The 21,757-nt window shown below is 36.6% G+C and overlaps 1 protein-coding gene across 25 annotated transcripts in view; it reads left to right on the forward strand.

Annotated features, from left to right (window-relative positions):
• DENND1A (DENN domain containing 1A) overlaps nt 1–21,757 on the forward strand; it is a 495,329-nt gene that overhangs the window by 96,221 nt on the left and 377,351 nt on the right. For 21 of the 25 annotated variants that reach the window (XM_072748673.1, XM_072748682.1, XM_072748676.1 and 18 more), the window contains one exon: nt 20,774–20,817. The exons of the other annotated variants lie outside the window; for them this stretch is intronic. In XM_072748673.1, the coding sequence (XP_072604774.1) occupies nt 20,774–20,817 (44 nt within the window). The remainder of the gene's footprint in view (nt 1–20,773; nt 20,818–21,757) is intronic. 25 annotated transcript variants of the gene reach the window in all.

Consider the following 21,757-nt stretch of genomic DNA (forward strand, 5'->3'; position numbering starts at 1 on the left):
GAGAGAGGAGAAGCAGGCTCCATGCAGGAAGCCCGACTCAGGACTCGATCCCGGGATCCCAGGATTACGCCTTGGGCCAAAGGCAGATGCTCAACTGCTGAGCCACCCAGGCATCCCAAGTTGGCACATTCTTAAGGCCTTTAGTATGTAATGCCTAATCATATTCTGGAGGACTGTATTCATTTTATTCCCAACTAGGAAAATAGGAGAAATTTAAATGGACATTCCAAAATCTCTGAGGGAAGTTTCCAAAGGGGACTCTCAAAATAATTTGATCTTGAAATAAGTGTATTGCCTCCATAAGGTTGTTATTTTGAGGGTGATACTCCTTTGAATATGAAAATTCTGATACATTAAAAAACTGATCAGTTTATATGACTGTTATATCTTGCATGTGAGTGATTAGCATTTTTAAGTGATGTCTTCAGATAAGAGTCTCTTCTTCAAACCTCCCAACATGTGGACATGTTTATCATTTATAATCTCTTACAGTGAAATCTCTGTAATTTTGCATTCCTATTGTAATTTGGTATAAAGATGACTTATTTTTCAAAGCAGTTCTAGGGAAGGTAATAATTTCTAATTATTTGAAGGCCAAAGATTGTGTCTGAATCTTTTGTCTGCTGCTTACTTTGTGACCCCATTAATGATCTATGCGCTAGTTGTCATTTCTGAAATGACTTGCTTATGTAGAGAGATTGGGTATTTCTGGAAACAGGGCAGTATTCTCTTGCTATAACCCATGGAGTTCTGCTCGAGGTGACCTCCTTCCTTGAGCCTTGAGGGAGGGTCACAAGTGAGAGACCAGTTAGTGGACTACTTCACTTTCCATCCTGGGGGCCGTGTTTTTGCCTTAAGGTGTGAGGGTAGAGTTTAGCTAAGGACTGATGAGTACTCTCATGTACATTTAGAATACCTGTCTTTATTTTCCTCTTTATGTAGCCATTATATTTCTTTAACTTTTTCATTGGGTTGAGGATTTTATGAATGCTAACGAGTGTGAAAGCTCTTTGAAAACTGTACAGTCTTTTTTGAACTCAAGGTAACATGATGTTTGGCTCTATTCAGAGACTACTGAAATGAATCACTCAGTGGCCCTCAAGGGTAGTTAGTATTAGATAGGTAATTATATTTCTCTGAATTGTTTTTTGATTTTTGTTACAGATATTTGTCATGGATTTTTGATGTATCAAATGTTCCCAACTTAAAAGGGGGTCATTTAGATAAGTTTGTAAAATACTTATTTGGAATTACACATCACCTTAGACACAACTTCACCCACAGCATTTTTCAGGCTTGTCCATGAAGCCCATTTCATCCTTTTCCTGTATTGTGTGTGTGTGTGTGTGTGTGTGTGTGTGTGTGTGTGTTTAGAACTTAGTGTAGAGGATTGTTTGAACTTTGTAGTCATACAGACTTGACGTTAAATCTTGGCTTTGTCCCTTAGCTGAATCACCTTGGGGAAATCAGTTAATGTCTGAGATTTGCTTTCTTCTGTAAAGAATAATTGTGCCTATTTCGTAGGATGGCTGTGAAGATTAAAAAAGAAAATGTGAAGTCAGTTTGGGCCCATTGACAAACAGGTCCTCAATAATCGTTTATTTTCTCCCTACCCCCTGAATATATTGCTGTAGGTTTTCCTGTTCTTTTGAATTATACCCTAGTTTTGTTGTGTTTTTGTACAGATCGCTAGATTGTTCTGAAAAACTGAATTATAGATATGTTTTCACCTCTTCGTACTGTTAGATGTTATGTAATAAAGGAGAATAATAAAGTCAGTGTGGAAAATCAGATAGGTCAGAATAATGTGTGTCTTTAGGAATTCTCTTGGAAAACATACTTTTAATAAATTAAAACAATTCCCCCATTTTAGATATTAGAAGTTATTCCTAATGTGCAGCATAATGGCTATTTGCAATAATTGACTTTTGGTGCTTTTTGAATTAGATTTGTTCAGTATGTGCAGTTGTTTATAGTGGAAATTTATTGAATTAGTTCTGTGATCGAATGTGTATTTTGGGGAGGGTGTCAGACTTTACATGTTTGATGATTATCTAGTTAGGAATACTGTTTATGCTGGTCAGTGGTTCCTGCTGATTTAAAAACAGAAGGTGCATCTGTAGACAGTGCTTAGATTGTACAAAATTGGTTGTATTAGCATCTGACACTGCAGGAGAGCAAATTATATCTTGAACGAATAATTTTAAAGAATACAGCTGTTTGTGACACCTTTGTAACGAAGGTACCATTTTATCTCCATCATCTTACTTTCAATAAAATGTAATTTCAATAAGATTTAATTTCCTACCTAACCACATCTCTTCTTTTCTAGTGGGATTTAGTCTTTATAGGTTGAATCGTTTTTAGTTTTATATTTTTAATGAAGAAGATTGTCAGTGTTAGGATTTACTGTAAGGAATTTTAATTCATTTTTTTTCAGCTGAAGTTGGAATCATTGCTAAACTCACAAAAGTATCATTCAGTGAATAAGATCTTAATTGATCAGTTTTAAAAATATTTTATTAATATTTTTCCAGTTATAGCATCTTTAGTTTTTCTTGTTTAAATATTTTTTAGGTAGCATCACTTGGGCATTGGAAACCAATGTGCATTGTTCTATGAATAAAGAAGTAGTTGTTCTCTGATTTGATTGTTTGATTTGTGTGAATTGGAGAGTAATGTTTTTTTAGCATAACACTTTGGGAACTGCTACTTGGTTAGGATACTTTTGTTCCAAGGTCTCTTTGAGTCAGTTCCTATTAAAAGTGAAATATGACAACCTGTATAACAATGAGAATATTTGAACAATACAAACTTGTGTTATTATTGTATGGCTTTGAGGAAAACCTCATACTGTGTCTAATTGAATTTATTATGCTTAATGAATTTTTAAACCAAAGAGTACCTATTTTGTTTCCTTGACCATTGAGTTTACATTTTTTAAGTGTACGTAAAATATACTATGAAGTATGTAGAATGCTGAAAATTAGCAGCCTAAGAGATAATTATACAGCAGTTGCATTATAGCATTTCCAAAGAAATACTGTTAAATTGTATTCTCAATAAGTTCTAATAGATGGCAGAAGAAGGAAGGGGTAAAAAATATTAAACTAACATTTGCTTTCATTTAATAGTTCCTGTGAATTTTTATAAAGGAATTGATCACAGTTAATTTATTTGGTAAATTATCAGTTTCCATATTACATACCTTCTTAAGAATGCCTTGGAGTGTCATATTCAGAAACATATCATTAACTTAAAATGGTGTTCTTTCCCTTTTTCAGGAGAACAAGGAATTCACATTTAACTGCTTGATACTAGCTATATTATGTAAATTATGATAAATGTAATATTATGTAAAAACCTCCCAAGTAGTTATAAAGTAGTAGTAGTTATATGAGGATTTATATCCATTGAAATAATTTTTGTTAGTTTATTCAAGAATATCACTATGAATGAAGTTTGGTCATGATTACAACAGTATCAAGTAAAGCATTTCTCTTAACATTGTAACTGTTGAGATACATTACCTGAGTGACCCTTTTCTAAATTTAAGCTTTGGAAAGGAGAGGGAAGGCATGAGAGTGTGAATTTGAGGGCTAGATAAAAATTTGGATTTGTGTCCTCATTTAACTCATAAAAACTTGATATTTTGTGACTCTAAAAAAGAAAGCTGGGGTGGCCCGGGTGGCTCAGCCGTTTAGCGCCGCCTTTGGCCCAGGGCATGATCCTTGGAGTCCTAGGATTGAGTCCCACATTGGGCTCCCTGCATGGAGCCTGCCTCTCCCTCTGCCTGTGTCTCTTCCTCTCTCTCTCTGTATGTGTGTGTCTCTCATGAATAAATAAATAAAATCTTAAAAAAAAAAATAAAAGAAAGCTGGTAGGAATGCCTAACTACTTTGCTATTGCCCAGTATTTTCACTTGCTAGATGGTTTAGTATCTGTTCAGATTCATTATGCTTTTGTTGGATAAAGATGAATCAGTCTTTTTCCTTGGGTCTAAGGAAAATTGGCCCAGTATATTCTGGTTTATTCTGCCCTACCAAATGTCATTAGCTATGACTTGTTATGTTTAAGGGATATTGAGAAATATCAAATCCTTTACTTAAACAGTTTTTTTTTTTTAAGATTTTATTTATTTATTCATGAGAGACACAGAGAGAGAGGAACAGACCAGACAGAGGGAGATACAGGCTCCACGCAGGGAGCCCAACGTGGGACTCCATCCCTGGTCTCCAGGATCACGCCCTGGGCTGAAGGCGGCGCCAAACCACTGAGCCACCTGGGTTGCCCATCCTTAAACAGTTTTTTTGGATGAGGAGGACCTTGCCGCTGCCCTTAGGAGTAAATGGCTGTGTCAGGCACTTCTGCTATTTTGAGAGACAGTTGACTATCTACTTGAAAACAGTTGCCTACTCACAGCATTCATAAAAACAAATTTCAGCTGGAATAAGGATCTACATTAAAAAGCGAAAGTTTGGGGGTGATTGGGTGGCTTAGTTAAGCATTTGCCTTTGGCTCAGATCATATTCTTGGAGTCCTGGAATTGAACCTGGTGTCAGGCTCCCTGCTTGGTGGGGGAGCCTGCTTCTCCCTCTTCTCCCTGCTCATGCTCTGTATCACTCTCTCTCTCTCAAATAAATACATAAAATCTTTAAAAAAAAAAAAAAAGAAAAGTTCATAATATTTGAAGAAAATGTGAGAATATTTTTATATTTTAGAGTTCTAGATAGGAAAAAATTTCTTGAATAAACTATGAGAAAGCACAAACCCTGATGGAAAAGGACTGGATTTAACCACAATAAAATTTAAAACTTTGGTATGGCAAAAGAAACTGTAAACTAAATGAAATTTTCAGATTGAAGGAAATTTTTGCAAGTCTTAGAATCTAAATATGTCAGGTACATGAAGGAAAGAAATAGGAAGACAGATGGAAACATATTAGGCAGGTCACAAGAGAAGAAATTCAAATGGTTAATAATCATATAAAAAGATTACATCATTAAGAATCAAGGAAATACAGATGAAAGTCATGAGATGCTTCTTATGTGAGAGTGGTAGAAAATTTTTAAAGTTGACTAATATCAAGTATTGGTGAAAATGTGGGGCAATAAAAACTCGACTCTTGGCAATACCTAGTAAAGAGGAGGTGCTCATATTCAACAGTTTCACTTTTAAGTAGATGATAATGTAGAGAAATTCTCACATGTGCACAAGGAGATATTATCAAGAATGTTCACAACATTATTTTTTTTTGTAGCAGAAAAATATTGAAAACTTCAATGGCCCATCATAGAGGAAATGGATAAATTAGGACTTATTTGTAACTGGAGAATTTTATAGCAATTAAAATGAATGAATCCAATCCACTTAAAACAAATTGGACAAATCTCAAAAATATAATTGTGAGTAAAACAAAAAAGCAAATTGAAAAAAACAGTATACAGATATGTAAATGTTAAAACCACAAAACTGTTATTTTGTCATGTGTGCATTAATGTGTATTAACAGTATAGAAGTGTGAAGGGGAAGATTGCACACTAATTTCAAAACGATTGTGATTCTCTGGAAGGAATAGGAGAATGGGAGGAGGGTGGAAGGTGGTGCTTTAGCTCTATTTGTAGATAGAAATGGTGCAGAAGTTAATATTTCTGCCCATCTGTTGGCGAATTAATAGACAAAATGTGGTATATTCATATCCTGGAAAACTATTCAGCTATAAAAAGAAACTACTGGTATAAGCCATGACATGGATGCATTTAAAAACATTATGCTAAGTGAAAGAATTAAGACACAAGAGACCATGTATTGTATGATCACTTTATTTTATTTTTTAAAGATTTTATTTATTTATTTATTCATGAGAGACACACAGAGAGAGGCAGAGACACAGGCAGAGGGAGAAACAGGCTCCTCGCAGGGAACCTGATGTGGGACTCAGGATCACCTGGATCCGGGTCTCTAGGATCATGCCCTGGGCTGAAGGTGGTCCTAAACTGCTGAGCCACCCAGGCTGCCTGTATGATCACTTTAGGTGAATGTCCAGAAAAAGCAAAACTAGAGGGATAGAGTAGATTGATCAATGGTTGCTTGGAACTGGGGTAGGAAAATAGATTAACAGTAAAGGGGCAGGAGGGATTCACTGGGATGATGAAAATGTTCTAAAAAGGATTAATGGTGATGGTTGCACAACTTGGTAAATTTACTAATTATCATTGGAGTATACAGTTGAAATGGAATTATGCAATATGTAAAATGAGCCAAAGTGAAGTAAAAAGTTAATATTTATTAGATTTGTATAGCAGTCAACTAAAAGTTGGGAGTCCAATTAAAAATAAAGAGGACACCTTTTCATGTCATTTAGAGTTCTACATTACTTTATCATTTTAAAAAATGCATTGAGATTTAGAAAGAGTAAATCCACAAAGGTAAGTGCATAGCTTCATGAATGTATATAGTTGTGTAACCCTTACCCGAATGAAGATCATTTATAGTAATGTGATTATAGTTAACAATACTGAATTAATTGTATATTTGAAATTTGCTAAGGGGCTACATCTTAAATAAGTATTCTCATGACAAATGAGAAAGGTAACTGGGGGAGGCGATTGGTATATTATGTAGCTGGATTGTGGTGATTATTTAACAGTGTGTATCAAAACATCAAGTTGTATATCTTAAATATGTACAATTTTTGTCTGTCAATTAAACCTAAATAAAGCTAGGGTAAAACATCTTATGTAGCATCCCAGAAGGCTCCATTGTGTTTCCTCTTAGCATCCTCCTTTTTCCTGCCTCCAAAGGCAACTACTGTTTTGTTATCATTATGTATTAGTCTGAAATCACCAGTTGGTCATTTAACTGACTGAGCCACCTAGGCACCCCTAGTTCATTCTTTCTAATTGCTATTGTGCTCAAGACTTAGCACAAGCCTTGACTCTGTGCTTGAATGCTGTGGTACCTCGATTCTCAGAAAAAGTACAAATGGTAGGGAGATACAGTTCTGGCTTTGGGAGCTGCTTATTTTATTTATTAAGAAGACAAGTACTTAGACAAGGGAAGTAACAGTCTAAGATAGTAAATGATTGGGTGTAAGTCAGGTGTTAATAATTTAAGATGCTACCCAAACAGTAAATATTATAGAATCTCAGAGGGAGTCAGTGAGGGCTGAAGTAGTCAGGGATAAGTTCCTGAAAGAGGCAGATGGGGACATTATATGCTGCCATGGACCACTTAAATTAAATTTCCGAGGAGCATATTTCCCTACTTATGAAGTGTTTTTTTGTTTTGTTTTTTAAATTATGAACCTTGTATAAAGATGTGGAGAATCAGGAAATAAGGGAAAAAACCCTAAAATTTCACAACTCAAGACTCGTAGCTAGAAGTTTTGGTGGGTTTCCATTTAGTGTCTTTTGAAAACTTAAAAAAAAATAATTTCTATTATAGTGTGATAAGTCTTTATATTCTCTTTTGAGTTAATTCTTCATAATGGAATGATGTTAGCATTTCCTCATGTTATCACAGACACCACCTAATTTTATTATTTATGTATTTATTTTTAAAGATTTTATTTATTTATTTATGAGAGACACACACAGAGAGAGAGAGGCAGAGACATAGGCATAGGAGAGAAGCAGGCTCCATGCACGGAGCCCGATGTGGGACTCGATCACACCCTGGGCTGTGGCAGATGATTAACCACTGAGCCACCCAGGTGTCCCCACAACCTAATTGTTATGGTGGTATAGGTATTGGGTTTGTTGAGCTTATTAATGCTCTCAATTTTTGAGATGATGTTTGAAACAAACATAAAAGGAATTTACTTGTTTTTCCAATTATTTACTTGGGGTCAATTCTGAGAAGTAGAATTACTAGGCTATAGATTGAAGACATTCCTAGTGCTTTGGAAACATATTGCCAAATTATTTGCTGGAAGGAGTAGTTCAGTTTATTCTCCCTTTCTTCATTCTTTTTGATTCATTCAGTATATATGTGCTAGGCCCTATTCCAGGTTCTGGGGATATAGTAGTGAACAAAATAGGCAAAAATCCCTGCCATCATAAAGCCATACATACTAGTAGGGGAAAACAGATAATAAGAAAGTATGTTGAATGATAAAATGTGATAATGAGAAAACAGGAAAAGAAAATAAAGAATGGTGGGGATACGGAAATTGTAATTTTTTTAAATAAGGTGATTGGGGAAGGCAGCGCTAGGAAAGTAACTTAGGAAGAGGACTGTACATGCCTCATTCCTTGGTGTTTATCCCACAGAGTCAAAGCAAGGGAAGGGGCTGTGAAGTGGAAGCATGGCTTGCATGTTTGAGGAACATCAAGTAGACCTATGTGGCTGGGATAGGGGAGAGAATACTAGGAAGTGAGTTGAGAGTTTCTGGTGAAGGAGGACCTGACTTAAAAAACAGGATTACTGTGTCTGCTATTTAGAGAACAGTCTGTAGGGCATGAGAGGCAGAAGCAGAGAAACCTGTTAGGCATCTGTTGTAGTAGAAATGATGGTAACTTAGACCAGAGTAGTAGTGGGGAGGTGGAGAGAAATGGTCAGAACTTGAATTTATTTTGAAGATTTAGTTGACAGGATGGGCTGACAGATTGGATCTGAAATGTGAGAGAAGGATCAGGAGTTCAGTTTTGGACATGTTAAATTTGAGATGTCTGCTAGGCATCCAAGTGGAGATGTTGAGTAGACAGACAAATGAGTCTGGAGTTGGAAGAAATAAATGTAAAGTTGACAGTGCATATTTGTCTTTGAAGTGATGAGACTAAAAGAGACCAGCAAAAGAGGACATGAAGAGAAAAGTGAAGTCCGAGGACTGAGGTCTGGGGCCCTTCAATTGGAAGAGATCTGCAAGGAGCTTAAGGAGAAGCAGTGAGGCAGGGGAGTGGGACACTATGGAAGCCACTTAAACCAAGAAAGTGGAACCCATCGAGGGTATCAAATGGTGCTTATAGGGTAAGTAATATGAGGACTGAGGATTGATAATTGATGTTAAGAGTAAGAAGTGCGTTGATGTGGTCATTGAATTGATAAGCAGTTTCACAATGGTGGTGGGGTAGAAGCTTCATTGGCATAGGTTCAGGAGAGTGAGAAGAGAGGAATTGGGGAGGTAGGTACAGGCATTCTTTTGAAGTACATAGCTTTAAAGACAAAGAAATGGGGTGGTAGTTGTGGGGGTCTTGACCTTTTAAGAAAGATTTGTAGAAATAACAGTATATTTGCATGCTGATGGGAAAGATCCAGTAGAGAGGTAAAATTATTAACACAGGAGAATTGGTAGAGCAATGTCTGAGTTGGTGAGAGGGGATGGGATCCGAGTTGACAAGAGGAAGAGGGCAATTGCAAGAGGGCACAGATGGTTCTTCATAGTAGTAGGATGAAGGCAGCATCTGTGGGTCAGTGATAATAAATGGGTAGAAATATTGGTGGAGGCTTGTGGGAGTTCTCTTCTGATTGGTTTTCTCAGTGAAGGGGCAAATGAGGTAATTAGTGGCAGTTGAGGATGGAGAAGGTTTGAAGGAAGACAGTTTAAGTATGAAATAGTCTTGGAGGAGAGCAAGAGAGTGAATGAATTAAGGAAAATATGGTATAATTGCTCAAGTTCACTTACAGCAAATAACCCAACTTTAAAGCTAGGTTAGTCACATAGTTGGGTGTTTTTCTCTAGCTGGTACAGGGGTACAGGTAGATCATTGGATTTGACAAGGATTGTTGGACTTTGCCAAGTGAGTTTGACAAAGTAAGAGAGACACAAAGATGTGGAAGATGCATAGAAAGGAGTGGTTATAGAATAGAATTTAAGCTGGGTGAGGAGGATAGTGTGGACCTGAGGTGGATAAAGGGCAGTGAAAAGGTTGGTAGAGTATCCCTGTGGGATTGAAGAATGAAGACAATACAGTAGGGAGTGAACTAGAATGGAAGAAGGCAGGTCATGGTTGGGGGCTGAGGTGCTTGAAACTGATTATTGAGGAGGTTTCAGTTATTGCCAACTGTAGAGTTTGGGTATGACCACAGGAAATTGGGTAGAGGACAATGTCCTTGGCAGGGAGGAAGCCAAGAAATCAAGAATTCAGGTATTTCAAAGGATTGGTTAAGTACAAACTGAAATTTCTAAGACTGCTGAGAGAGTCAGTGGTAGTATACCAGGCAGGACCCATGTGACTCAGGAATGGCTAGTAACCCTGGGATTAGTAGATGACAGCAGAACAGAGCGGGGAAGGTAGCCTGGTGAGCTTGGGTTAAAATGAGGAATTTTGGAAAATGAAGGAGAAGAGGTCTAGAAGTGGAAACAAGGGGCAGAGGCTGCCTACTCTGTCTCCAGGCCAGTGGGAAGGATGGAGAGGAGACATTCACCACTTGAGAGAGCTCCAGAGGAAGCTAGCATTAGGTCAGAGTAAGAATCTAGGAATGGGAAGGGAGCTTAGTGTGAAGAGATTGAGAATTGTGCTGATCACTGACCAGGAGTGCCAGAAGGCAAGTGAAGGAGTTTGAGTGAGTATGCCAGTTTTGTTGTTCCTTTGCCAGCTACACTTAAAATTCACTGTACTTGTGATGGAGGACATGGTTTTTGTCTTTTTAATTTTTTAAAGTGCTAGTGTAATTGAATATTAATTCATATAAGAACATACAATTGGTCACTTTTATAAATTGTGATGCCTAAGAGCATATTTTGGAAGGGTCTGATTTGGATATGGGAAGAGGAGAAAGATAAGCGAAACATGTCAAGTTTTCTGGGAAAATGGATTGATCGGGCTGGCTAGATTCGGGGATTCATTTTTTTTTTAAAGATTTTATTTATTCATGAGAGACAGAGAGAGAGAGAGAGAGAGAGAGAGAGAAAGAGAGAGAGGCAGAGACACAGGTAGAGGGAGAAGCAGGCTACATGCAGGGAGCCTGATGTGGGACTCGATCCTGGGACTCCAGGATCACACCCTGGCCTGAAGGCAGTGCTAAACCGCTGAACCATCCGGGCTGCCCTGGGGATTCATTTTTAAGAAACAGATGAAATTGGGTGGTTTGGTCTTTTGTTTTTTAAATAGGCTTATTTGAGAGAGAGAGAGAGAGAGAGAGAGAGAGAGAGACAAACTTCAGCAGATTTCTACACTGAGTGTGAAGCCCGATACAGGGTTGGATCCCTTGATCCCAAGATCAGTATCTGAGCCAAAACCAAATGTCAGATGCTTAACCAACTGCACCCCACCCCCCAGGTCCTCCAGGTGGTTTAGTCTTAATGGCCAGGCTAAGGATTCTAGGCCTGGTCTTGAAACATGTTAAAAGTAGTATAGATCCTCAAAAAAATTAAACATAGAATTGCCACATGATCCAGTAATTCCAATTCTGGACATATGTCCTGAATAATGAAAACAATGAAAAATATTTATTGCATAAATATTTGTACACTCATGTTCATAGCAACATTATTTATGATAGCCAGAGATGGAAGAAAGAGGGAAGTTCTGACACCTCATAATTGAAGATGTTATACTAAGTGAAATAAGCCAGGCATACAAGGACAGATAGCATATGATTCCACTTATATGTGGTACCTGGAGTTTTAAATTCAGAGACAGAAAAGTAGCATGGTAGTTGCGAGGGGCTATGGGGAGGGTAAAATTGGGAATTATTTAACGGGTTCAGAATTTTAGTTGGAGAAAGATGAAATTTTGGAGATAGATGATAGTGCTGGTTGTACAATAACATGAATGTACTTAGTACCACTGAACTGTATACCTAAAAATGTTAAAATGGCAAATTTTATTTATATTTTACTCCCTGCTCCCTACCCCTCCCCCACCTCCAAAGTGGTATAGGATATATAGGTACTATATAGGATATATGGCACAGATAAGGACGAGTCAGGAATGGCTTGTTTCCAGGGGAAGAGAGGCAGAATTTTGTTGACAAAATTAGTCTTCTGGTTGACAGGCATAGTACGTTTCCACTGTTGGGGTGTCAGCTTTGTGTATACTGTGTGCAGTAGTTTAGCCTTACCATTGGGGTTCTCAGTATGGTTTAGGGATACTTGGAAAACACATTTTCCAAATAGGAAAACATTTCTCTGCATTATTATTCATTCTGTTTAGCCAGTAATTTTTTTTTCATAGATTATCCAAGGATACCCTCTAGTCTTCAAAAGTATTTTAAGTTGTTAATAGGAATTCATCTTTTCATGATCATGTTTACTAGTTGAATTGAGTGCTAGTTACTTTGGAGTCTTTTGTTTGTATCCTGAACTTGGCAAAGGAGTTTAAATAGAGAAATTGGAAAACTCTCCTTCATAATCTGCTAAGGCCTATTTCATGACAACATGTTTTGACTATTTGTCCAGATGTATTCTTTTTGTTGAGTCACAAAATAACTAGAAGACAGATCAACAGGAGGACATACATAAATCCAAAAAAGAAAGCCACTATTGGATTTTTGGGAGTCTGATGGATGCAGGGTGAATCCCAGCTCTGTTGCTTAACTGAATTTGTTCTTAGTGAGCCTCACTCTTATTTATAAAACATCTACTTACTTACCTGGCAGAGTTGTTAGGATTAAAATATAGACCACCTATGGCAACTACTGGTGTACCTAGGCATTCAGTAAATGGTAGCTGTCAGTATTCTAATTATTACTGCAAAAAATGTTTAATGGAACTCTTGTTTCTGAAACCCAGAATGCAAACTTAGAAAGTAAAGAAATTAGCAGAAAGGTCCTTCAATTTATACAGAGATTCACCTCAGGGTTTCTGTAAATCTGAGACAGTCCCTAGTGCATTTGATGTTTACAGATCATTAGCAAACAGATGCCAGGAGGCAAATAAACTGTAGCTTAAGGATTTTCGAACCACTGATGACGAAGAGAAAATCAGTTTCTGATAAAGTTATAACATTTCTAAGTAAGTAATGGCAGGCAATGGGAAAATTTTAATTGGGTTTATAAAAGTTTATTTCAGGAACACATGTAGTTCCAATTTGAGGCATACCTATACATCTGTAGCCATCTAATTTATAGTGCTTGCTTATTTCTCCACTGGGGTTAATAATAAAACAACAACTAATATTTATTGTGTGCTTATATGCCAGTGTGTCTTTAGGAAGGAAGCCTGTAGCATTCTGAGGCTTGTTTTCAATTGGATGTTTTGAAATAGGCTTTTTAATCCATCATTTAGAGATACAGGGTATTTAATTAGTTTATTCTGTTCTCCTACGCCAAAATATATGTTGAGCATTTATAACAGGGAAGACCTTTTGTAGGAGACAAAGCGAAGTAGAACATGAGCTGTGGCCTCAATAAATACTGACTCACTGTCCCTTAGACTGTTCAGAAGGGGGCTTGTGGTTGCATAAGATGAAACACTGTCTAGTCCTATATTCCACATCTAGCTCTGCCGCTTCTTCCCTGAAGCTTTTGCTGTCCTGGTTGGAATTCAGTTTGATGCCCTTCTGCTAATCCCAGCACGGCACAAGCTCTGTGGTAATTGTTTAATTCTGTGGATTCTCCATTAGGGTTATACTGTAAACTCCTTGAGAGCAAGGATTGGCTTTTTCATCACCTGGGCCAATCACATCAGCATATTTGTGCCATGAATAAATACTGATTTTCTGACTTTGGATACATGGTAACCTATTGCTTTCTTTAACGATGATGTACTTAGAATAGTCCTAATATTACAGCTTTGTCATGAAGTTTTATTATTATTATTATTTTTTGTCATGAAGATTAAATTAGAAATTGTACACAAGATGCATATCCTAGTGCCTGACACATAGTGGGTATGCAACCAGTTGTTGTATTTGAGTAAATAATGAAGTTATCTCTTTCCACCAGATTTGACGGGTGTGATAGATCTATTTATAAAGACCGTATGCAGTGATGTTACGTTTGTAGTACATAAAGGGCACAGCTGTCATTTACGTTAAGTCTGAAGTAATTATTCACATTGGAATAAAAATTGGACACTTAAGGTGCTCATTCAAAAAGAAGGGCTGTGCAGCCCGGGTGGCTCAGCGGTTTAGCGCTGCTTTCACCCCAGGGTGTGATCCTGGAGACCTGGGATCGAGTCCCACGTCGGGCTCCCTGCACGGAGCCTGCTTCTCCCTCTGCCTGTCTCTGCCTCTCTCTCTCATGAATAAATAAATAAAATCTTTAAAAACAACAACAACAATAAAAAAAGGGCTCAAACGAATCTTAACTCACAGGGAAATTAATGGAAACCTGAGATTATAACCATGTAAGGATAGAGGGCCTTCATCAAGATTTGTCAATTTTATAGGTCTTAGGAATTAGTTCTAAACCTTGAACTAATTTTTTGAAACCAAATATTTAAATAATAATGTTGAAAATTAGGATATTCAGCAGGCAAAAAGGAAAGTGTAAGTGAAAATATTCCCTGTACTTTTTTCTTCTCTCCAGCACTCTCCATTTTAAAGCTCCCTTTGGAATTTGACTTATGCTTGATTTTTGAGTTTATGTGGCATAAGTTTGGTTGAGAATCAGATTTATATACCTTTCGTAGATGGGATTAGTCATAAAAGCGATTTCAGATGATTGGTTAAGTAGTGGCATTTGCTGGTCAAAATCTATCACCGTTCTCTAGAAAGAGAGATGAAATTCCCAAGATTGTACTGCATAATGTCAGTGGACTCATTATTTGTAGAACAGCTGATGCACTTAGGACTTGTTGATTCACTTAATTGGTAACCGTACTACATTCATAACTCCAATAACTGAAAACAATAGGTCAGTGTCTGCTGTTTATGCATAAATAGTCACATCAGAGCAGGATACGTCTGAAAGGCAGAATCTGTTAGTTTGAGGAGGAATCTGGCACGTGAATGGTTCCATTACTTGCCATACTGAGGTGGGTGTGCTCTTCTTCCCTGAATAATGCTCTTTAGGTTTTATTATAGGTGTAGATGGTGAACTGTTCCTATGTTATTACACTGGCTGCTGTGAAGCAGTATTTGAATGTGTTTTAAATGCCAATGTTGAAGGAAAAGGCTAGAATAGAAACAGAGTTTTGAAACTAGTGATGATTCAAAGTTTTTATGTCTTGTGGTCTTCATGTTTTAGAGCAAAGAGTTAATACCTGGAATAATTTTTAAGAAATTCCAGTTGTACATGGAAACCAAATGTTCATTTAAAAGTACTTTGAAATGACTTTTTAAAAATTCATGAATTGGGGATTCCTGGGTGGCTCAGCGGTTTAGCGCTTATCTTCGACTCGGGGCGTGATCCTGGAGTCCCGGGATTGAGTCCCGCATGGGGCTCTCTGCATGGAGCCTGCTTCTCCCTCTGCCTGTGTCTCTGCCTCCCACCCCACGTCTCTCATGAATAAACAAAATCTTAAAAAATAAAATTCATGAATTATATGCTTTTGTAACTTCAGATAAAATCTACATTGTGCAATCAATAATTCTTGTTTAAAACAAGTAATGTTTAATTTAAAAACATTTGTAAGGGAAAAACAACACAAACTATTTTGTTTCATTGTGAAGGAAAAGGAAATTGTATTGACGGGTTTCTTATTTTACTATGTAAAACATTTGAAGCATTCCTTTCCAAAGTATATTTTCAATAATTAAATTTTAACTCTCATAAATGGAATAGTTTACTAGAATAATTGTATTTAGTTAAAATGCTAATGGTTCAGGTATTTTATAAAGTAAGTGAAGCTGACTCTTTATAGCAGTAATGAGTTTAATAGGGAGTGTCCTTAAAGCCCCCCCCTTTTTTTGTGGAGTCCAGTTTGCAATCATAGTGTCAAGAAACTTTCTAATTCTGCATTATGCAAAAAAATAAACTTTTCTTTTTGAAGATGGAAAAAAAAAGCTTATTTCTTAGTGTGTTTTGGGGAAGATTGAGCTTGTCCTCAAATGTATGCCTTCTCTGACTACTTTCTGAGTGTGATCATTTTTAGTGTATAAAATTTGAACATGTCATTAGGGAAAGAGCAGTGTGATGGACTGTTACCCGTTTGCAGCATATTCCCATCTTCTCATCTGGAAAATTAAATCTGATTATAGCTTGGATTAACATTTACGGCTGTGGGGGAGTGGAAGATAGTATCTTAAACTATATGAAATTGAACAATGAGATTATATCGTTTATAGCTAATTTTCAAGTCTTGATTTTAAAGGGAAGGTTTTTATAATTGTAAGTTTTAAATATGTTCAAAGTTTTGTTTCTTCATGACTGAAATATCCTAGGGATAATGACTGGATAAATGTTAGTGGGTATTAAATGTCATTTTTTCTGCCTTGATACCTGCCATGTTAAAAGTGAAAGCAGCATAGATTCCCGTGTTAATGGCTACTTTTGCAGTCTTTCTTAAATTTTCTAAAAGAGCTCCAGTTATGGAAGATTATAAGGTTTGGTTAGTGTACAGTTGTCACACATTTCATAGAAAATGTAGTCACTGTATTTTTCAATAATCAGTGTCACGCCTTGACCCTTCAAATGAAGTCACTGGTGTGACAGAGAAAAACAGGAAAATAGTTTGGTGAGGGGTGTGTGTGTGTGTGTGTGTGTGTACACATACTAGTTACTGATCTACAAATGAGCCCTAATACATAACCACAGTACTTTTATGAATTATTTTGCATTTCTGTTGTAAAAGATCTGTCTACCACGTTTTCTAGGAACTTTAAGCCTAAGGCAGAACTCAAGGTTTTGGAGCCTGTGTAAAATAATTTATAGCACCGTTCCAGCAAGTCTTGCCCAAACTCTAATTCTATTAATTAAACATCCTGTGGCAATCTGGTATATCTTAAAGATTTAAAGTATGTTACAGTAGAAGACTAGAAAACATGAACAATTGTGGTAGAAGAAAATTAACGTTTCTTAAAAAAATTAAGACATACTTATTCTGAGACCTTTTTTTTTTCCCCCCTCCCTGTAAAGACTTAGCCACTTAAGTATGGTCATAATCTGTGCCTGAATCAGTTTTGCTATTGGGAATCCTATGCTGTGAAATGTCTGTTTGAAGTATAGAAATGTTTCTTATGGCCTGTAGTGGAAGTGGTGGTGCAAATGTGTCTTTGTGGAGACCTCTTCTTGCATGGCCATGGTGCTGGAGAAGGTAGAGGCCCATCATGTTGATATGATGCCAAGACTTGTTTCAGAGCCAAATGCCTCTTTTAGGCTTATGTGGCTAAGACATATATGGACTCTACCATACCATACATCTTGTGGCAAGATATTTTAAATATGATATTTTAGGTTGAAAAGTGTTTTCTTGGGAAATGATGAAATTCATTTTTAATTTTAAAAATTAAAATTTATTATTACTTAAACCTGGAGAAAGTTGCTGAGAGAAGGAAAAGGAATGTTCTTAATTTTCTGTAAGAGGGACAGTTCTTCGATAAAAAGCTTGACATATGCCCATGACTCTGTTCTTACTGCCAATTGCCTAAGCAAAATGTTGCTGTTTTTTCCTTGGTAGTTCTCTGATCTGCGGATTTTTGTGTTGAAAGTTAGCTGTTTGGTGACAGTGCATTTGGTGGTGAGGATATGAATGTGAGAAGGTGTTTTGGAACATTAGCAATTATAGTATTGGATGATGGATAAAGAAATAGATATATAAATATTAGACCAATGCACAGTTTTCCAGTGTATGTTATTTTCCATATAAAGATATAGAACATTTCATAAAATGTTCCCAGACCATTTAAAACTCAAAGAAATGCAGCTGATGCAATGAAATACATAGAGTACTTGTAAAAACATACAGACACGCAAGTGGATTGCTGCCAGACAGAAAATTTAAAGGCGGTTTGCTTAACTGCGGGGTGCTAGGTTTTGTACATGTGCCATGCTGAAACTGTTAGTAAGGCGGGTGTTGTGTTGCTTGAGAAAAGCAGATTGTATTTGGACCTTTTAAACTCAGATGTTTCCATTGTCGATATTTTGGTGACATTATGGCATTTGTGATCGACTCAATGTGAGAAAAGATGATTTCAGCCCACTGCAAAATAGACATTTTAAGAAAACTCAGATAAATTATTTTCAATATTTTGTTAATTTTTACAAAGTGGTTTTCATAATTTTATAAACTATCAGATTGGGTCTTTGAGCTAATGGAGCGGAACTTTGTAGGTTGGGCTTTGGTTTCTAAAAAGCATTGCCCCTCCCCACCCCTCCACCCCTGCCCTCTTTTTAAAATATTGCTTTAAAGAGTGTTAAGAACCCATGAAGTTTGCTTTTGTAAACCTCAGGGCCTTAAAGGAAATCACAAGCTTTATGCTTGAGTCATAGTAAATAATAATACATATATTCTCTTGACATGATTCTCTAAAAATCTGGGAATCTCACTCTGGGGTTAGTTTTAGGACAGTTGAAGGAATTTGATTGATGTTTATTGTGCCTACTACTGAGACAATGTTTAGGGTAAGTATGATTTGCATGACTCCCATCTTGGCATTCCATGGTCATATTTACCTTCAGTATATTAAAATAAGTTTATTTTTTTTCTTTTCATCCATGTTCCCTTCTCTTTTTAAAATTCTGCTATATTGTATATATGAATAAAATACATTTTTAAAATAAGTTAATTTTTACTATAGTTTCTTATTAACATAGTTGGCTAAAGATGTAAAAACCTTTTTCCCATCTATCTATAGACAGAAACTTCTTTAAAGTTGAAGGACATATCATAAACTTTGTTTTCTGACATTTATCCCCTCACAAAATGATGATAAAGAAATAGTCTTTGGTTTTATTCCATTGTGATCTCCATCAGTATTTTTGTAGTTCCTGAGAAGCACAAACTACTGTAAGAAAAAGGACATATATTAAAGATTTATATGTGAGTCGTTTCTATATGAAGTTTTCTGGTTGAAAAGTGTTAACTGTGTGACAGTTGGAAGAAAAAGAATAAGCCTTTAGATTATTTAGTGGCTTTCCCAACTCCTGTTTTACTGTGTCCCTCTGTGGCTTACAAGGGCATTTTTTTTTTTCCAGTCTTGGGACCAAATTTTAAATCCTAAAATACCAGTTTTTTTCTGCACTACAGTGATTTACGTATGTTTTAGAAATTATAACCACTGCCCTCTTATTTCGGCTCCCCCATCCCTGACCTAGCCAGCACGCTTTTAGAGGTATGTTAGGCATCTGGTTGCCCCCTTTGCATCTTGCCAATTCTTCCCTGTAGACCTTAGTGCTTTTCATGCCACACCATTAGCGCCCTCTGGCCTCCTGTCTCAAGAGGGCCAAGTCCTTGTGTGATTTCAGCCCTTCTGGCCAGAGAGAAGCAACAGCTTCTTCCTCTGGCATATTAGGGCAGCCCTGCACAGAGGGCATCACTCCAGAATTCTGCTAGTCACAATCTAGGCATGTCCTTTGTCCCATCTAGTATCTGCAGATGAGGGGTTAGGAAAGAAATTGATCCTCAGTTTTTAAGTCAACCAGAAGATACCTCAAGAGCTGAAATGGTCTACAGATAGTTTCACCTTTTTTGTGCTACCCATTTTTAGAAGCTCTCCTTTTTTGGTATGACCTTTTGAATACTCCTTCCTTTGTTACTAGCCTTGGGTTTTGAAAAGTAACATTCATTGACTTTAATGACTTGAAAATTGGCATTTTTAGGATTTAAATATAGTATGTGAATAGGCCCTTAGTTTTTTCCCTTTTTGATTCTTCACTGCAGAAAGATGAACTACATTTTTGTGTTATGATTTGGAAGGTTTTAGCTTTTATGTGGATTCACTCTCACAGAGAAGTAAATTGATGTTTTAAAAGATAGCTGTGAAAACTGAGTAGTATATTTTGTGATTAGTGTGTGAGGGGACCCTCAAATACTCTACTTTTTCATAAGCCTTGTCCATTGGTACATGATTTCTCAAATACATACTGTTCTTATCACTCTCCATAATGTGTCTCTGAGGAACCAAATATTTCTCTTATTAGAAAAGAGTGAATGTTTTCCTAATCAATAGCAAATGGAGTGCTAATAGCATTTAATTAGTACACTCATGTATTGACTTACAGACGATGGCATTGGATTATCTTGCAATTATGATTGAAGAATCAAGTGACCCTTTAGTAACTCCATTTTAAACAGATGGTCGTAAAAAGTGTTTTCACCTATGTATTTTTATAGTTGCTGAGCAAGTTTAATTATGTTAGGTAGAACATAATATCTCATTTCATGATACTCTATTTGCACTGACAAGCCAAAAGTGTATCATTTGGTTCTGTTTTGAAGAAAACTTCATCTGGTTTTATCTGTATTTTCAGGAGTTCACTAAGTATTTTGGTAAGGACATATTTTATTTTTAAAGCAAAGTTTGCGTTTGTTCCTTGAAAGAATTCTTATTCCTCGTCACCCCCTATACACACACACACACACACACACACACACACACACACAATCTGAAACTGGTGTTTAAGGTGGTTTATCAAGCTCACATAGGTAACTATGAAAAGGAGGCTTCTGATTAGAGAAAAAAAGTCAAGCCAGGTTTAAGACTCATTTTCTCTGAAAAAATATATTGAGGGCAATTTGCAGCTGGCAAGATTTTTGCATTAGGTAATAGTCTAAAGTTAACAGTAGCATCAGGTCTTCAAAATTTTTCTTTTTTATATTTCTGGAGGAGGGTAATGGGAGTGCCTTGCTGAGTCCTTCCTTGTGCTCATCAACATAGCAGCCTCAGCTGCCCCCCTTGGATCCCCTGCCAGGGCTGCTATCATCTTCTGATCAAATATTAATGTGTGATCCTCTGCTTGCTCACTAATCCAAAGCCAATTAATATTATCTGTCAATTATTTACAGATCCTGAGGTGCAGAGGCAATTCCCGGAGGACTACAGTGACCAGGTTCGGAATGCGTAATTAATTTTTTACATGACAAAATTTATTTCAGAGTTGTTCAACATATTATTACTGTTCTTTTTTTACTGAAAGAGATAAATGAATTTTTAGAGGGAAGAGAAATGGCAATTAGGAGCCCAAGACAAAAAATAAAAACACATTGAGGTCGGATTGAAAATATGTGGTAGATTTGGAGTGTTACCTTCAGGGAAAAAATGCACAGAAAGTAAGGAAGAAAATCTACTGCCAATTTTACTTTTTACTTTGAGATATGCTGTAGTTTGCAGTTCATTAGGAAATCCTTTTTGGATTACCTGTGAACTTTTTTTTTTTTTTTTTAATGCCATTTAAGTAGTCAAGAACCAGTTTTAACAAAAGGCAGAGGAGGAGGGAAGTTTGTAACATTTCCTGGAATTTGAAATAGATTATGAAACTATTTGAAATAGATTAGAAATGTATTATGAGATAGTACAAAGAGATACACATTCAGGAATGGTTTTCAGGGTGAGGTTAGTTCTAGTGATGGTAGGGAAAGCTGAGGTTGGCTGGTTGGCTCTGCCATCTCGAGTTTCCTGTATCCTGCAAGCATGGAATGGAGTGGAGGGAACTATTTTAATCATAAAATAGCCCTGAAGTTCTGATGCTGCTCTACTCTTGATAATTAGATCCAGGTTGTACATTCTGGATTCCAGTGTCTATCTTAAGAAATATTAGAGATGTTTTATAGCTTTTTGGGGGCATCTTAAACTTTTAGTTCAAATATGCAATTTGCTATGCATTTTAAAGCAGTTTCAAGATAGAAGCATCCTTGATTACACTGAACAAAACAACTTGATAAAGCCTTCCCTTGAATTTGTCTGTTAAAAAAAAAAGGCCTCAAATGGAATGGAAATATCCAGTACAATTGTAGTAATGTACTTTGCACCTTTGCAATGTGGCCTGTTGT

This window comes from Vulpes vulpes, chromosome 2 (genome assembly GCF_048418805.1).
Source record: "Vulpes vulpes isolate BD-2025 chromosome 2, VulVul3, whole genome shotgun sequence".
Lineage (NCBI taxonomy): Eukaryota > Metazoa > Chordata > Mammalia > Carnivora > Canidae > Vulpes > Vulpes vulpes.